Source organism: Emydura macquarii, unplaced genomic scaffold, assembly GCF_026122565.2.
Source record: "Emydura macquarii macquarii isolate MOO-44397 ecotype Brisbane River unplaced genomic scaffold, CSIRO-AGI_Emac_v2 contig_3219, whole genome shotgun sequence".
Taxonomy (NCBI): Eukaryota; Metazoa; Chordata; order Testudines; family Chelidae; genus Emydura; species Emydura macquarii.
The window spans coordinates 1041606-1059850 of record NW_027133356.1 but is presented as its reverse complement, the minus strand read 5'-3'; the positions used below and the strand labels follow the sequence as shown (position 1 = coordinate 1059850).

Sequence of the window (18245 nt, the reverse complement as noted above, 5' to 3'; positions counted from 1 at the left end):
GCGAAGGGCTGGAGAACAAGCGAGAGGACACGCAGCACGATGGAGAAGCTCAGGGCAGCAGGAGACGGGAAGCAGCAGGCAGCGGGCCCTGGGCAGGGACACGGCAGGCAGGATTAGCTCGTTCGCTTTCTGACAAACAAACGCCCGGCACACGAGGTCTGCCGGCCTCTCCAGGGGGCTGGGATCCAGGCGGGGCAGCCAGACACAAGGCTGGGGGGCTTAGGGGGCATTCAGAGACAGCGGCGCCAGCCCCCTTCCCCAGCTGGGCGAGGGGGTCACGGCTCTCCGGGCCTGCCATGTGATCCGAGAGCAGTTGGCCCCAGCGCCGTGGGTCACTTGATCGGAAGGAGCTCAGCTCACACAGACTCATGGGGGCGAGGGGGGCGCTGGCCCCTGCTTACCAGAGCGCTCGGCTGAAGCGTGCGTGTCCCCAGGTGCTGAATCAGCCTTGGATTGAAGTAATGGCAGTAAGTGGGCGGCTGGCGGGAGCCCCGAGCCCCGCCCCGCCGCTCGTGAAGCACTCCTGAAGGAGCACACTCGATTCCACCTCCACGACGTCGGCACCGTCGGAATGGAGGCTTCCCTCAAAGACGGGCGGCTCGCAGTGCGCTCCCCGGCCCCGGCCCCTGCCGGGCGCTCTGCACCAAGGGCTCGTTTCAGAGGGTTTGAAGCCATGCACGTTGGCAAGACGTACGCAAATGTCACTTCCCGGCAGGGGCGGCAGCTGGATCAACCTGCATCACGCAGGACAGGAGGAGGTGGGGGCTCCGTGAGCCCGGGTCGGAAGATCCCTGCGGTTCTGATCTCACCGATGCCCTGGGCCCCCTTCCCCGAAGGCGCCGCTCCCTGCGTATTAACCAGACCAGCCCCGGCTGATGTAACTAGCACTGCTCTGTGCTCTGCGACGGCACCTCCGCTACTCACGCCGCCTGCGTGCAAACAAGGACGTTATTTCACAACTCCAGCCAGGCAGCCCTGCTTGCTGGAACTCCACCCACGCCCCAGCGGGGCTGTTTCCACGCTCGCTGCTTTCGCCCTGGATGGCCTTGTTCTTCAATGCCCTGACGTCCTGCAGCGGGGAGTTCCCCAGGCTAACTCAGCCACACGTGGAGAAGGATTGCCCGCCCTCGGTGGTGAAGGTGCCGCTGTCCTTTTCGCTCTGTGTCCCCTTGCTCTCCGACGACAAGACGCGGCAACTGGGAATCCTGATCTAATCTTCCATCCCATTCAGTGTCTCCTGGGTCCCTAGGGCGTCCCCTCGAATTCGCTGCCAGCGAGCGAGCAGGGCCAGGAGGCGTACGTACGGCAGGAGCAGGTCAATTGGCTGGAATGCTAATTAAAACGCCTGGCTGAGCCCAGGGGCAGCGACACGATTCCCGCCAGCGCTTTAATACCGTCTCCCGGTTTGATTTGATGCCAGCCTCCCTCACTTGTTGCCTCTGACGCGAACTCAGAGCGATGGGGACTGCCAGGCAGGCAGCGGCAAGACAAGAGGGCCATAAAAAAATTAACTGCCGAGTAAAACAGCCTGTCTTTATCGGCGTGTTAGCGCTGGGTTCTCAGGCCGTCTGGAGCGCGCTGCTCCCACGCTGTGCCGTGGCGGGCGGCTCCGCTGGGAACGTCTCTGACCTGGGGGCCCGTGCACGCCTCCTGCTCTGCGGGGGAGAAGCTGCTTCGGGCCCGTGCTAAGCCACAGCCAACGCTGCAGGGACCTGCCCCGTGACTCCTGGGGGACTCGGCCCAGCCCAGGCTGCTTCGGGGAGGGCTGGAAAGCGGGCCCACGGCTGAGCCTAGGACCTAGACCCTTCATGGCCTTCTCCCTGTCTGGGCCCGACGCAGGACGGCAGCCAGCCCCGCCGATCCCCAGAGCAGACCCCAGGGAATGGTCTTGCCAGCCCAGCTCCTCTGTCTGTGCGCGCACGGTCAGTGCCACCCGGGGCACATGGCACCGTGGCATGCCCCTGCAAGTGACATGGCCCAACCCGGCCTGGCCTGCAGGGGGGCTCCCGTCCGGCTTGCGCCCGTCTGCCAGCGGCGGGCGCTTTCCCCGGGACTGGCGGGGCTTTGCCCCGAAACCTCCAGAAAGGGTCAGTGCTGATGTGATGCCGCAGGCAGGGAGCGGGTCCGGGCCTGCGGGAGGGTGGGTGGCGCGCGGCGGGCGGGAGGTGACGGGCCGGCGCCAGATACTGGACCAAAGGCTGGCTCTGGGCCCTTCCCGGCACCGGGGATCGGCAGTAGGGCAGACGCTGGGGGGACAGTTCTCCTGGGACAGCTGGTGAGGGTCCCGCCGGGGCACCCCGAGTGTGAGTGCACGTGTGTGTAGGTCGAGAGGGGCCATGGGGCCAGGGGAACAAGGCAGATCTCCCCAACGAATCCCCAATGCTCTTCCCCACGGCGCTGACCAGCGACACCCCACCCTGCCCTCCAGAGCCACCTCCCTGTGCGAGACCTCGAAACGCTTCCCACACGTCAGTCCTGCCCCGCTCCACCCCTGCGAGACGGGGTGAGCTGGCTGAGCCGCGGGACCCCCGCGCACCACGCCGCAGCATCTCCGGCTGGGTGCAGTGGGGGACCGTCCCAAGGCCCCCGCCGATCAAGTCCAAAATACCGGGGGACGTTCTGGGCATCAGTGGGCAGCACCCGACTGGTTTGGGGGGACGTCGGAAGCAGCAAAAGGAGGAAAGGGGGGCCACTGGCGTCTCATCAGCAGAGCCCCAGCCTCCAGCGCCTCTCACACGCTGCCGCTCACAGCAGAACTGGACTGCACGACGAGCCAGCGCCAGAGCTGGGAACAGAACCCGGGGGTGCTCCGACAGCCACTAGGCCCCGCTCCCCCCAGAGCCAGCCGCCTGCTCACATCCTAGCGTCTGTCCCTGTAAGGAAGCACCTGCGCTGGGAAGAAAGGTGCTTTCCCGGCCAGACGCCCCCGTGGCCTGCTGCGTGGTGAAGCTGGAGGGACGCCCGGGGCTGCCGGGGCGCTGGGATCGCAGGGGATGCAGAGGCGGGCAGTGACTCCTCTCCAGGTACGGGTGTCCCTACAGAAGGACACGGGGCCTCGCAGAACGGGCTGTGGGGCCGACCCAGAGCGGAGAGGAAGGGGTGCTCAGGCGGGGAGGAAGCAGCCTCAGGTTTCCCACCTCAGCCAGTCGAGGCAAACCCCCGGCAAAGGAGCCAGTCTCCCCCAGCCAGGCGGCTGCCCCCCTTGGCCGACGAAGGCCGTGGGGGTGCAGCAGTGCTGGACCGGACCCCAGGGCAGGAGAGCAGGTATCGCCGGGCTGGGACCTGGGGCCACCCCTGCTCATCAACCCGCAGGTGGGCACCGCCGGCCGCCTTGTCTCCAGGAGCCGGAGGGAAAGGCTTGGGGAAGGGGGCTGGGCTGGGCCGGCGGGCAGGGCCCTCCTTTCCCCTGGTGCTGGGAGCCGCAGCGGGAGCGCCCCGGGGCAGGGACGGGCCCACGCCCACCCCGGCCTCGCTCGCCCGTCCAGTACCTTTTCCTTCTTCTGCTTGGCGGCCTCCTCCGCGGACAGCAGGGCCTTGTAGTAGGAGCTGCGCTCGGCCGTGAAGTGCACCTTGGAGAGCGCGTGCTCCACCAGCCCCACTGACAGGTTCGCCCCCTCGATGTGCAGCCAGCCGATGAAGTTCCCGGCCTTGTCCATGCTCTCCACCTCCACCTCCACCTGCGGGCACACAGAGGGGCAGCCGGTTAGCACGCAGCTCTGGGGGAGCACCGGGGGGGGGGGGGGGGGGCAGGGGCTGGGGAGACAGAACATAGGGACATGCTGGGGAAATGGGGGTGCCCATCAGCGCAGCATCCAAGCAGCAGTGATCACACAGCTCCCCCCAGCCGGGTCTCACAGCCCTTCCCAAACCCCTGGGAGGCAGGTTGGGGCATTCCCCACGTACCCCGATGGGGAAACTGAGGCACAGAGAGGGGGCGGGGCTGGCCCAGGAGGCCCGTGGCCGAGCCCGGAACAGACCCCAGGCTTCCTGAGTCCCAGCGCCGGGCTCAGCCGCCCCCTTCCGACACGGCTTGTCGAGGTGGCGGGGGCGATGGCCTGGTGGGCCCCAGAGAGGCGCTGGCTGTGGCCACACCAGTGGATGGGGAGTGCTCTGGAGCGGAAGAGAACGTGGCCCTGTCACGCTCCCCGTCCCCGCCCTGCTATAATCTCTGGCCTGCGAGGCGCCCACGCCAGGCCTGCTACGCACCGTGCTCAGGGTTCATCCAGCCCCGCTGCAGCTCGCGCACCGGGCAGCCTCGCCCAGCACCCGCCCGCCCCCCGCCTGGGCTCACGTCCGCTGCCTGGCACGTAACGCCCCTGCCCCAAGCAGGGCAATGCTACAGCCAGTTCCCAGTCAACGGGACCCGAGCCTTGCACTTCAGCGCGACGCTGCCTCGGGGCTGCCCCGGTCACTCCGCAAAGCAATCGATGCTGATCCCACAGCAAACAGCCTGGGGGGAGGAGCGCAGGGGTGCTGGCATGGTTATGCCCACGATCGGGGTCGCCCGTCGCTGGAACAGCCTGATGGCTGGGTTAAAGCATTCCCCACAGAGACCCAAAACATGTATTTATGAAGCCAACGTGTGCCTCAGTTTCCCTCTGTATGTTGCACGGCTACCTGCGGGGTGGGGGGGGGGGGAAGGATTAAGTTTGCTTTCAGGGCAGGCCAGGAGACACAGGTGTGTCTGTGCCGCCCAGCTGGCTGAGTGGACTGAATGCGGCATTAAAAGGCCTGGCCACGGCTGGCCCGCGTCAGTGGAAAATGCGAGACGACGACGGAAAACCCAACCGCCGGGACATGGATGCCTAGCGGCCCACGCCCCAGAGGGAGGGGGGCTTCCCCACCGCTCTGCTGGGAAGCTGGGCACAGACCCTGGCTGGAGAACGAAGGCCGGGGAGTCTGGACGGAGCCAGAGAGAGACGGTCTGAAAACGGGTCACAGCCGTTTGGCTGGCGGATTGCTCCGGGCTGCCCACAAGGGCCTCCGCCTTCACCTGCCTGGCTCTGGGCTCACCCCAGACCTCCCCAGGCCGCGCCATGCTGGCTGACGCACGCGACTGTTCCGCCAGCGCTGTGCCAGCACCACGGCTGATGCCTGCCGAGCGCACGAGTCCCGGCAGGGTGCACGAGTCTCTCCCCGGGTGTGTCTCAGCGGGACTGGCTGAGCCGAGCTCACGGAGCGAAGCTGTTACCTGTCAGCTCCGTGTTCGTGGGGAACCAGGGCACAAAACCCCGTCTGTCCTATGCACCTGAAACCCCCCCGAGCCCAGCCTCTGCTTGAACCAGAACCGAGCAGAGACGGACTTACCAAAAGCAATGAAAAGACGGTGGGAGACACACCTGAACCCCTCCGGACAAGGGTTAAGGCAACTCCCCTAGCCGTGAAGATGCGAGAAGAAGGCATCTCCGTTAGCACAGCGAATGCAGAACAGAGCCTCATTTGCATGGAGGATGGAAGCAGGGAACACCTCGATTATCACAGCGAGCGGAGAACCCCGCTCCACGGCAGGGACCGCACTGAGCTCTGGCATGACGGGAGATCTCTGCTCCAGATGTTAGCGAACCCAGGCCTGCGCACACCCAGCTCCGCAGGTATCAGACCAGTTCTAGTGACAGACCCTTTATTGCTGTCCAACACACTGACCCTGAGCTCCCTGGAGGGACCACGGCCCACAGCTAGGAATGGTCAGTTCCTATTGTCCAGCCTGAACAAAACCACTCTGGGACCCTCCCTGGAGTCCTCGTTTACCCATAAACAAACCCAGCTTCTCCCTTGAACCATTGTTTCTTCCCTACAGAAACCCCCACCAAGTTCAAACCTGGGTTCTGCTGCCCGGATCCAAAAGCTGCATCCGTCCCACGGGAGTTCGCCTTTTCCTGGCTGATCGTGTTGGGGGCTCGGCCTGGCTCCAGCGCTCTGGGCTCTAAGCTGAACAGCCTGTCTCCTGTGACCCTTCGACCGGTTCACACTGCGCTGAGGGTGAGACCCCAACGTGCTCTCTCATCTCTGCCTAACCCCACTTTTCCCCTCGGACCTAATTTGATCTCGCGCTTTCTCTCGGTCTATCCAGGTACAACTTTCTAAACCTGACTTTTGTAACCACCCTTGGGCTCCATTCCCCAGTACCCCAAGTGAATCGTGTGACACTGTCACTGGGTGGTGGTTTTTCTCTCCTTCCACTATTAGTGACAGCAGGTTTATAAACCTGGCAATAAACTAACTGTCAGAATCACGCTGCTTCCCAGACTCTCTCCAAACGTCATTTACTCCTGCGTGTTCTTGACCTCCCCACCTCGCTCTGCAGCAACGCGTCTCTTATCTAAGCCAAAGACCCCTGGAGCGCCCACAGTCCTGGGGGGTTTGCTCAGCAAGGGGGTCACTGCTAGAACCACTGTAGAGTGCGGGTGGGGATAGCGACGTGCTGAGCCTGTGGCATGCCAGGGGGCAGCTGGGCAGCGCTGCTCGGCCCAGCCTGCTGAGTCCAGGGACGTCTAAGGGGCCAGCTGAGAGTGCGGATAGCCCGGTCCGCTCAGATGCGCTCTGTTAATCTGTGAGTGTGTGTGTGTGTGTGTTCCAGCAGTGGGGAGCACACGCCTTTAAACAACTTGTCCCTGGTGTTGCCTGCCCCGCACAGAGCGGTCAGCCTGCGGGGTCTCTCAGACCCGGGAGGCAGAGCACACGTCACACAGCCGCGAGCGCCATGTTCCGCCTTGGAACCACGGTCGCGGACCTGGGGAGCAGGCGCCCCCCGAGTGAAGGCGGCTGGAGAAATCCCACCGGGCCCATCCCAGAGGCCCCACTCTTGCAGAGCACCTGCCAGACGCTGGGCCTCAGCAGCCCATCGCTAGCCGCACGCCAGCGCCAGGACGTGAGCGAATGAGCATCCCGTCTCCAACCGCCCCAGCAGCGGAAGCTCCAGGAGGCAGGATGTGATTCCCCACGTCGGGGCTTGCGCAGGCACCGGGGTAAACGCTCAGACACTTGCAAAAAGTGCAATAGGACCCAGCGACCACAAGCGGCCAGGGCCCCCTCCTGCAGCACTGCTCCCGGGACTGAAACGTCAGCAATGCTTCCCGCAAGACCCGGGGATTTCCTGGGGGGCCGCCCACCTGCCTGCACGCTGACCTGGCTGGAACCCGCCTGGCCAGGGTGCTCTGACAAGCCAGGTCAGGAGTGGGAAGAGGTCAGCAAGCGATTGAGTGTACAGCCCCAAGAGCGAGAGGCGGGCACGCAGCACCAGGGCCCTCTCCTGCCAGTACCGTGCTAGCGCTGCTGCGTGCCGAGCCTGGGGCGTGAAGGCAGGCCAGAAAGCTTCTGGTCGCTTCGTGCTGCCCCTGACAAACACGGGAGAGGCATGTCCAGCGCAGAATTCCCGGCGACACAATACAACTAAACTTCCGTCCAAGCGGGCTCGGCAGCCTGGGGACGGCCAGCGCCACCCCGAGAAATGGGCTGATTAGGAAGCCTGGCACGGTTTTGCGCGCTGACCCCCAGACCCTGCACAACGAAGCTATTAGCGCTGTGAAAGGCGCTTCGCTCTCAGCGCTGCAAGGTACAATTACGGTTTGCCACATGAACTGATTTCCAGCACCGTAGAAAGCCAGGTTAATAAATCACTCCCGCAGCTTTGCACGCATTCAGCTAGTGCATGCACCTGGGAGCAGGGCCGCTCTCTCCAGCCTGGCAGCAGTCTGGTACGGTGCCCCTCTCTGGGCCCAGCCCGCACTTCAGAACCTCGGCGGGAGTCGTGCCTTTCTTGGCACCGCAGCCGCTCTGGAGTTGCCCGGCCGGGGGGTGGTGCCGTCAGTGGCATGGACAGGATGGGTGCGGTGGTCCCCGCTGCAGACTGGCGTCAGCTCTGCTGAGGGGGTCTGGCTGGGATGGACACGGCGTCAGTGAACGGGTCAGAAGCTGCATCTGCGACGGGAGAAGGCGCACCCAGCCACCCCCGCAACGCCTCCCCACTGCCTCCCTGCGCTCTGCCCCCACGCTGGGTCACCCCCCTGCCCAGAAAACGCCCACAGTTACCGCTGGCAAGAAGGGCTTTGGCACACCCCCAGCCGGTACAAAACCCCGTTTCCACATGGGACGCTGGCCGGCTGCGTGCAGGTTCCTGCCGGAGCGGTCCTCTCCCCCCCGCGATGGGGCAGCCGCGGAAATACCCCCGCCCCCCACGACAGCCCCGCTGGTGTTGGGGACAGAGATGCGGCGGGAGCAGCGAAGGGTCGCAGAGCCGGGGCAGAAGGGCCCCCTCCACGCGGCAGGCAGTCAGGGCCGGACAAGGGGGCTGAGGACCATGCAGATGCTCAGCTAAGTGAGTTCAGGAGGAAGGGCTGCCCCGGCCTAGCGCTCCCCGAGCAGCCCCGGCTGTGACGCCCCCAACACGCCAGCGCCCCACCTGCGCCGCTCCGCCCCTGCCCCCGCACACACAAACACGGGTAGTCATTTAAACCGCTTCCAGCTCCATTAAGCAATAAAAGGAACGTCTAAGTAACAGGGAACTTGCTGAGGTTTGCAGACGAGGGCCTGGCCTCTGGTGCCGGCCTGGGAGCGACGGGGGCTAGGCAGAAGGGGACATCTTCAGCTCACCCCCGGCCCTGGTCGGCACAGATCCATGCCAAGCACCAAGGAGCCAGGGGGCCCCGATGCAAGGGGCTGGCAGAGCAGGGGCGGGGTTGACGGGACGATGCTGGGGATGGGGGGACAAGTGGAATGGGGGGAAGGGGCCAGGCAGGATGCACGCCTGAGAGCTCACACTCCCCCATCTCCAGAGCAGGGGCGATTCCGGTGGGGGTGGCTGCCCCCTTTGCCCGTGTCTCCGATTAAATCCAAGCTGGAGAGCGGCCCAGCGGAACGTCCCCTCCTGCGCCCAGCACTGTCTCTCCTGTCTACCACTGAGCCGTGAAACGGCCGGTGTGTCTGGGCACCGCGGCCCTCTACTGGACAAGATCAGAACCACGAGCGCGTGTGTCATAAGCCCTATATGTTCACAGCTGCTGGAGAGCCTCCTCCAGCTCACGTGGTCAGGGCTGTTGCTTTGAGAGCGGAGGGTCTGGGTTCTGACCCTGCGGGTGCTGGGTGGTCCTGATGCAGCCCACGGAGAGATGGAGGAAAGCTCGGGGCGTTTCTGCCAAGGGGCTAGTGCCCTGCCTGAGTTGCCACCTCGCAGACGGAACAAGCCGGCGCCTCAAGCAGTGCCAGGCTGCAGGCCAATGGAGGCTGCCTCGGGAGAACGATGTCGGGACTGGCCATGGTCTGCTGGGAACCCCGTGTGGGGCTCACACACCACAGTGAGGGTCTGGGTCTCCCCACAGCAGCCTGGACTCCCTGGGCAGCTCTTACCATGGCCTGGCTCTGGCTTCTGAGCTGGCCAGGGGGCGGGGCTTGGGGGAAGGAGGAGGAGCAAGGGGCGGGGCCACGGAGGGGGCGGGGTTCCTGCATGTGTCTCACATTTGCCTTTTGGAAAGGGGGTCGCCCTAAGCCTGCCGCGGTCCCAGCAGGCAACACCCCTCCTTGGTCAGGTGAAGGGGGAGCGCCACAGGCCATACCGCGTATCAAAATGGGGAGGGGGTATGCCGGCCAGCCACATGGTGGTCCCCCGTTCTGCACCCCCATGCGGCAGGGCGCTCATCCGGCTCTGGTGCACGGACAGCCACCGCCCACGTCTTCTGCGGTGCCGGCGCCCTGCTCCATGTGGACCAGCCTCCTTTCAGCTACACGCCCCAGTCCTTGGGAGACCCCCTGTGCCAGACCCAGACCCCCCAGCGCCCCCCGTCCTCTCTGGAGCCGCCGAGGGGAGCCCGGGAGCCGATGCGGCTGTTAAATATGCAGGGTCCCTCCCTCCGGCGATTATCCTGCCAGGAGGCTCTCAGAAGGGAAAGGGAGATGGGAAGAAGTGACACGCGAAGCAGCACAAGGGATAAAAATGAGGCGTTCTATTCAGACAGCCGCGCTGGCTGCCATGGCAACGGAAGTTCAACCGATGAGGTGCGCTGTACCTCGCTGTGTCCTTCAGCCAAGCCCACGCCGAGGCAGGCGGATAGGGGAGCGAGGCTGCCCCGCACCAGAGGCAGCAGCGCCCGCACGGTGCCCCCCGGCATCAGGAGCTCCCCTCGGGGTTGGCGAGGGGTCCCTGTGCAGGGGAAATGTCCCATTGCAGGGAATGCTAACACTCAGCCGTGGCGCGAGGGAACCCCCCAAGATCAAGCTGCCCGCACAACTCAGGAGGGCTCCCGGCGCACATGCTTCAGGGCTGCCCGCTGATCCCCAGGCTGGGTCAGGAGGAGACTCGCCCCATGGTACAGCGCTGCACCAACCCCCACGAAGGCCACTGCACCCAGCCGCTCTGCCCCGGCACAGGGCGCTGAGGGGAAAGGCCTGCGCCGACTCTGCCGCAGGGGCCAGGCATAGCCCCACCACAGCGCTGCGCTGACAGGCGGGTCTGCCCCTTGCGCTGGTGGAGCCAGGGCCCCATAGCAGATGGAGGGGGAGCGTGGAGCAGGGTGAATCCGCCTATCGTGCCCTCCTTTGGCGTCCTCCCTACATCCCGACGGCTCTCCCTGCAGCGCTCGCTCCAGGGGACTGCAGTCCAGGCTCCTGCATTCACCTCTCCAGGCTGGGCTGATGTGTTTTTTCATGCACTTTAAGATACACCCTGTAAAACCCCTATAACCACCAACACACTTCTGGGGGGGCCCGAGGAGTTGGCTGCCACGCCCCAGTTCCATGGTGTGAGGCTGGCAGAGCAGGTGGCAGCTGACGCCAGGATCCTCGGGACGCAGCTGAGCACTGACCTCTCCGTAGCTGGATCAGTCCGGCTCACCTGAGCGTTAGACCTTATCCAAGGCTCGTGCGTTAATCTCACTGCTAACACCTGCAGCCCACGTAGCGCAGTAACGTTGGAGCGGTTGTGTCGTGTTGTGTCAACCGCTGAGACTGTGTCAATCACCGGACAGGAGAGAGACAGCAATTAGTGGGAAGGGCCGAGCTCCAACAGGAGGTGTCACGTCCTGCCCGACGGGGAAGGTCCATCGACACCAGCCAGATCACCGTGGGACGCTGCAGAGGGAACTTTCCTATGCACTGCCAACAAGCGGGCAAAGGACTTGTTATTCTGCCTCCTCTCGTGAAGATGAGTCATGTCAGGGACTCCTCCTGTCAGCTCAGCTCTGCAGCCCAAAGCACGTTGGAAGAAGAGACTAAAACCCCTACTAAACCAGAACAAACCGTGACCTCCCCGTCCGTGATTTGTTCTTCGAGATGTGCTGCGTGGGTCCATTCCACAGCAGGCGTGCGTGGGCCTGGTGCACAGCTGCTGGAGAACATTTTTCCCATCGGGGCAGCCTCTGCTGACACGGCCGAGCACTGGCGGAAGAGGGCGGATGGCCCGTAGCCCTGTCTGCAACCGCAATGAACTGTGGGGAGGATCTAAAGGACGTCGCAGGCTCCAGGGGAAAGCGAACGCCCTTCCCACATCCAACACATGAAGTCTCTCCTCCGCGCCACGTGCAGGGAACAGCGATGGCTGGTCATGAGAAACTTCGGGTGAGGACGGTGAGAAACGTTATCCTTATGGAAACCTGTATCGGGAGAGCCTGACACTAGGGCCACGACTCGCCCGCCCTTCGGCAACTGAATCAGCTCCTTCCCAGAGAGGCAGGGCAGCGAGCACGTTGAAAGGGGTTCCCATGGTGAATCCTGGGATGGGGCACAAACGGGCACGATCTACTCACGCCCTCCAGGAATCTGGGCATGATGGGGCAGAGAAAAGGGAGCTGCCAGGTGCACTCGTACCGACCCCATGGCCAAACGGGACAGAAGAGAGCCTGGCACAAGGGTCCAGGGTGCGTGCTCTGGGGATCCGCCTTTCTACCCAGACCAAACGGAGCAGCGCCTCCACGTAGCCAGGTAAGTGTCCTTTGGGGAGGGTTTTCGATTATTCAGAGGCACTTCCTGGACATCCTTCGAACAAGGGCTCTGCAAAGGCGAGAACCCGGCAGCAGCCAGCCATCAGGGGAGGTGCCATAGGCTGGGGCAGAGCAGGCGGCCGTGGTCCTGAGAAATCTCCAGCCGGAGAGAGTGGAGACCTGACTGAAACGGCAGAAGGGTTGAGGCTCCGCCAATGCTCCAAGGACGAGGTGAGCAGGGTCTTGTTTGACTTTGGACAAGGCTCTGGCAGCAGGGGACCAGGGAAGGTGAACAGGAGCCGGTCCGGCCAGGCTGGCAGAGACGCTTCCGCCAGCGAGCCTGGGCTGAGAGCTCGCTGGGAACAGAGCTGATGGCACTTTCGGCTGGACGTGGCTGCAGACAGGACCGCTTGGGGAGACCCCGGAGCTGGCAGGCAGCTCTAGCGACGTCCGGGTGATCGGAGAAGGTCCTGCTCAGTCGACCCGGGACGGTGAGCAGCCGAGATGAGTTGAGCTGGTCATGCACCAGTTCCAGAGGCGAACTGCCTCCTAGCACAGCTCGGTCGACCACGCTCCTCCCTCCGGCTGTTTGTGTCAAGCACAGCCGCAGAGCCGCCTGTTGGAAGGGACAAGCTCTTCCCTGCGATGGCTGGAGGAAGGCTGAACGGCTCTTAACTCTCCGCCATTTACACAGGAGCCATTAGTTCCTGAGGCGACCAGAGACCGGCAGTCTGCAGGGACCCCACGGGAGCCCCCAAGCCATGACTAGCATGAGGCTGGCAGAACGGGAGGAATGGGGATCCCTCCAGACTTCCAGGAGGTCCATCCTCCGATCCAGAGACGAGGAAACAGACACCGGCGCTCAAAGCACCTTGCCCAGGCAGTGAGGATGCGGGGCACAGCCCGGCGCAAGCCGTGCCTGCAGCTTTCCGAGACGTCGGTAGAGGCTGCCCCTGAGCCAGGAGGCGGAGGCAGCTGCGCGCTGTGGTGAGAGGAGACGCTTCCAGTCGCAGCACTCAGCCCTGCCGGGTTTCGAACAGGCGCCAAGAAACTCTCTTCTCTGCCCCGCTGTAGAACGGCTCTGTCCCCACTTACCGGGAGCCCCAGTGTGCCGAATGTGGAGAGGACGGCGGGTACACCGGATAACACCCAACCGTGGTCAGTCAGTCGTGCAGGGATGGGAGCACGTGGACTCCTGGTTTCCACAGCTGTGCTACTACCTCCCGCAGGCACTGAGTGACCCCCCAGGAGGAGCGCAGACCCCAGATGACTCTCCACGGAGCCTGTGGGCCGTGGGATGCGGCAGGCTGGGAAATCTTCTCCCCAGGGACTGGGGGGCGGTGGGGCGACCCACTGCTTGGGGCATTTACCACAGGACCGGGCAGGGCAGAGGACATTCCTGCACCCCCAGCACCCCCCAGCTCGAAGGCCTGCGGGGGAGGGGAGTGCCGGCCCGGCTGGGTTTGACCTGGCGCTGTGGCAGCAAAGGCGCCATGTCTCAGACAGCAGCGCGCCGTACCGGGAACTCACAGGCCCCGCTGGGTTTTTGGAAGCTTTTCACCACCCCCAGGGGTTTGCAGGCAGCTGACACGCAGCGCAGCCCGGGACAAGGCGCCGCTGCGGCTGCGGACAGAGCTCTCCAGCGGACGCGCCCCGGGGACACCTGTAGGAAATAACTGGAAGGCAGCAGACGGCTCTTCCCACGACCCTGTGTGCGCCACCTGCCGGGGCCAGGGCACAGGGTGTCACCGGGCTGCCTGGCCGTGGGTCAACGGGGCCGGCATCAGCCTCGGGGCAGGCTGTCAGGAAGCAGGGCACTGGCGGAGAGGCCTGGACTTACGTTTCATCAACCAATCATTCAGTGTGAACTCCTCAGGCCCTGTCACAGCCCTAACAGGAAGTCCCAGACCGTCCTCCTGGGTCGGCCGATTGACCGTGCCACCCCGCTGAGCCTGCCGCTGTGACAGAGGGTCCCTTTCACCACGAATCGCTGCAATATTCGGTCCCGAAGGCCCGGACATTGCACTTCCCATCTCACACCAACGACACCGCCTGTAGCCAACCCTGTAACAAACTAGCTCCGCATCTACCACCTCGGACCGAGGTCGGCGTTATTTCCGAGGTGAAAGCAGGCAGCACGCGCACACAAACGAGTGACAGCCCTAAGGTAGCCAACAGAGAACAGAAGCCTCTGTACTAAGCGAGCTCTGTACATCCTTCGGGGCTAACCCAAGCGCTGGGTTCTCTTGCTTACGCCTAGAAAAGCTCGCCCCTCAGAGTCCCGGTTCCTCCTTGTCAGGGATTTTTATTCTCCCCCACTTCTGCTCTGAGCCGTAAACTCAGCCGACAGGAGGAACTCCCCGGCATGGCTCGTCTCCACTGCGGGAGGTGCGGGGAGTAAACAATCAAGTCTTTTGTCCTCATTAATGTCCCACATTAGCCCGTCTGGCGTCCCTGGCCATCCCTGGCAGGCAGGCCGTACGGCTTTCTGTTGAAGACCAGCACTTCCCACGGGTTAATGTCTCTCTCCTGTGGGGTGATTTACAGCGGCTCACAATACAGAACACTCCAGCGTTCCCGTACAAGATGGGCACAGATGTTATCAGCAAGATTAATGCCAGCAGCCGCTCACCAGCACTCCATAAACTCGAAGCACTAAACACATTCTTATAACTGTGCCACCAAGACTCACACCCGGCTCTGGCTTTGTCAGTGGTCAGCTGAGACCGGGACCCTGGCATGGACTGGCACCTGGTCTGCCAGCATCACCGGCCTTCCCTGCCATCGAGGGCCAGGCACCCCACAAACACCCACCCAACCCTGCAGGGCTCAGGGAGAATTCTGTCAACTACAATGGTCCCCAAAGGTTCTGAAAGGGAACTCAGGGCCTGCCCCTTCGCCTCGCCTGGGTGGCAAAGAAACCCAATGGCTGTCCCAACTGGGCAGCTGGGCATGGGCCAGACAGCCCTCCACGGCCCCTGGCACAGGAAAGATGGGCTAGGGACGCAGGCAGTGTGCACAGCCCCCAGCACGGGACCTTTGGGCTGGCCAGCGTAAGTTAGAGCAGTCCTGAGGTTGCTCTAACTTGGACCACAGGCCAAACGGGCTCGGGGCCATCTCAGGGACGGGGAGGGAGGGCGAAGAAGGGATCACACAGCCAGCCCAATACCCCTCTCTCCTGCTGCCGAGTGATGTGATGCGCCCACATCACTTCATCCCTCTGGGCCTCGCTCTCCGAAGTTCGCCTGCCTCGTGGCGTCTAGGGGGGAGCGTTCGGTTGTGAGGACGATTATTGGCTTGCAAAGCACTTGGAGAGCCCAGACGCCAGGGTGATGGGCAGCAGCGTAAAGCCCTCGGTTGGATTCCCCGCGAGGCCCTGCGGTGGTGACTCCGACAGCGTCACGGGAGCAGGTCTCAGGCCCAGGAGGGGAGCTGAATCTCAGTGAGCCTCACGTAATAAAGAAGCCCAAGTCAAACCGAATAAATCGTCCCCGCTACGCACCCTGCAACGGCAGGCGCCTGCCCAAGAACTCTCCCCCTGCTACCGTCCACCCAGCCCCGCGGACCCCCTGGGGCATGGAGCCAACCGCCCAGCCCAGCCCTGGGGGAGAAGCAGCGCAGCCCACACCACAGGCTCTAGGCCCTACCGTAATAAACCTCTCCGGGCCCGTCGCAGCCTCGACCCTGGGGAGTCCCTGCACGTCGCCGCCTGGGCCACTTCACCGCCGAGCCCCCCGGGCCCCACCCTGGGGTTGATGTGGGGGCCGGCAGACAGGCCACAGCTCAGAGACGTTTCTCTTCTTCCACCGCAGCAAAGTCGTTTCTCATGGGAGGGGGCGGGGGCAGGATTTGAACCTCCCCCTCCAGCGCTGGAAGCCCAATCGGCGCCAGCACCCCGGGGAGAGGAACCGAACAGACGCGAGGGTCTCGTCCGAGGGGGGCAGAGTCAACAGGCCGCCGGGGAGGGGGGGAAGGCAACTCGAGCCCGGCGGGCGAGCTTGGCTGTAAGCGCTGAGATAAGAGCTGGCCAGAGCGTGCGCGTACAGGCTGGCTGGCCCGGGGCCCGCTCCCGGGGAGCGGCGCAGGCCGTTTTCAGCTCTCCTCCCTGTGGGGAAGGAGCCGTTCTCGCTTTCCAGGCCCCCGGAGGAGCCGTGTGCTGAGTCTGCAGCTGCTCCCTGCAAAACCTCGGCCGAATTAAAGCTCAAAGAGCTGACGCAGGCTGAGGCCAGGAGGCCGCCGCTCGAACAGGGCCGGTCGGGAGATGGCGGCTGAGAGGCCGGCGAGGAGGCGGCTGCCGTCAATCGAGCTCTGCTCCCGCGTGTCGACAGCTCCAGCCCTCGTCCGGCAGACAGAGCAGCTCCCTTCCGGAGTCGGCTTCGCGCACCGAAAGCCGAGGCTTTGTAAAACCACCCCAGCTCCCGCCCCGTTCTGCCCTCTGACCTGTCCTGCAGCAGGGCACCCGCGGCGGCCAGCCGAGATTTTCGAGCCTCGGTTCCCCCGGATTGGTGCACGCCCCGGGCACCGCTGCTCCGAGGGCGCTAAGCAGGCAGCCTTGCCCAAGTGCATGGATCCGGGAGCGAGGAGCCCCGGCTCTGCCGCCGACTCACTCTAGGTCCTTGGGCGAGTCCCTTCCCCTCTGTGCCCCAATGCCCCCAGCTGTAAAGGGGGCTGGAGTCTGCACAGCACCGTCGCTTGGTGCGACGGGCTGAACATGGGGGAGAGGGGATAGAAACCGGTTACCACCCCCCACGCCCATCAACAGAGAGGAAGGGGAAATCGCACCCCACCCGCCCAGCCCCACAGGCCGCGCCTGCCTCCCCACACCTCTAAAACAGCACAGACAATCCCCCCGAACGCGCCCCCCTGCACCTGGCACAGCCAAAGCTGCTGTCTCGGGAGCCCTGGAAAACTGCGGCCCCAGAGCAAGTGGCCCATCCAGGCTGGCCTGGGGGCAGGGAGATGGGGGCTGCCCTGGTCGAAATGCACTCCTTTACACTGCTGGTGGGGAGAGGCACACGGCACCTGCTCCCGCGGCAGAGCCCCCGGGACACGGCCCCCTGGGCGGGTGGCCTGACGCGCGCGGCCCGGCTCTCCGGGGAGCGCGGTTGCTGTGACAGCGCGTTTTGCTCTCATTAACGCTGCGGGAGAGCTGCAGCCGCGGGGAGACACCCCACGTCACGCGCCGGAGGGAGCCGCGAACGCGCCGGCCCGGCGCTGACTTTCACAAGGCGTTCGCACGGCTGCAATCCCGTTCACCATGGCGCGCCGGGGACCGGAAAAGGCAGGTTTCTGTTAGACACGCCCTGATTAATGCCGGGCCGTTAGCGTGCGTGCAGCCAGCTGTGCCGCCGGAAGAGGAGACGGTCACTTTGCCTGTGTCGCGGCCCCGCTCCGGCGCTAAGCAGAGTCCCGGGGGTTGGTCCGTGGCGCGGAGCCAGCAGTGAGGGGACCGGGGCCCCTCCATGCCCACAGCCTTTAGACTACATTCGCCGGGTCTCCACGCTCAGCGCCCTAGAAGTGCGGGACCCGCCCCTGGGCCCGTTCACTTGCATCTCCTGATGCCAGCGCGAGGGGTTAGAAACAGCCACCAGCCCTTGGTGCAACGGGAGACAGGCCCCCGGCCGCCCTCCCCTCTTCCCGGCTAGTGCCCCCCCGCTGCAGGAGGTTCTCTCCGCTCTGTGCCCACGCTGCGGCCTGCACGGCGGCACGTCTGGTTGGTCCCAGAAGTGTCCTGTCCCCTGAAAACCCCCGCGACGACGTGCCCCAGGGACTGAGCTTAGGGGCCTCTGGCAGCTGCCACGGCTGGATTATAGGAGACCAGCTGCTGCCCGGGCCGTGCGGGAATGCTCACGGCTCTGAAGCTAGGCTCCTGGGAGCCCAGAGTGGGGGCTGTGCTCGCCCCGTAGCAGGACGCACGGTGCTGGCCACTCAGATCTGGGCACATTCTGATGATGGCCCCGGGTCCTGGCCCACTTGGCAGCATTAGCCTAAAGCTGAATCCCCTACGGCCCCCAGCCCTGCAAGGAGATCTCCGATACTCTGCAGTGCCCGGGGCAGGTTGGCAGGCCCCTGCCCTGGCATCCCGCTCTCCAGCCCTGTGGGACCATCTGGCGATCTGTGCGCACAGCACAACTCACCCCGGGCTGGGAGAGCACCCGCCCCGGTGCACAGCTGCCCCATGCAAAGCCAGGGCTGCCCCCGTTACAGGGAGGGTCCTGCCAACCCGACCTGCACCTGCCGCCCAGGTTTTCCAAGCTGTCCGGGTGAACGACCCATCGGGCCCCCATCTCAGTCCCCGAGCCAAGCGCCCAGGGCCTGGACACGCCACGGATGGGACGG

General features: G+C 64.6%; 1 protein-coding gene across 1 annotated transcript in view; it reads right to left on the bottom strand.

Annotated features, from left to right (window-relative positions):
- Window positions 1–18245, bottom strand: part of SND1 (staphylococcal nuclease and tudor domain containing 1) — a 412723-nt gene that overhangs the window by 9295 nt on the left and 385183 nt on the right. The window contains exon 17 of the mRNA XM_067531417.1: window positions 3489–3677. Coding sequence (XP_067387518.1) covers window positions 3489–3677 — 189 coding nt within the window. The remainder of the gene's footprint in view (window positions 1–3488; window positions 3678–18245) is intronic.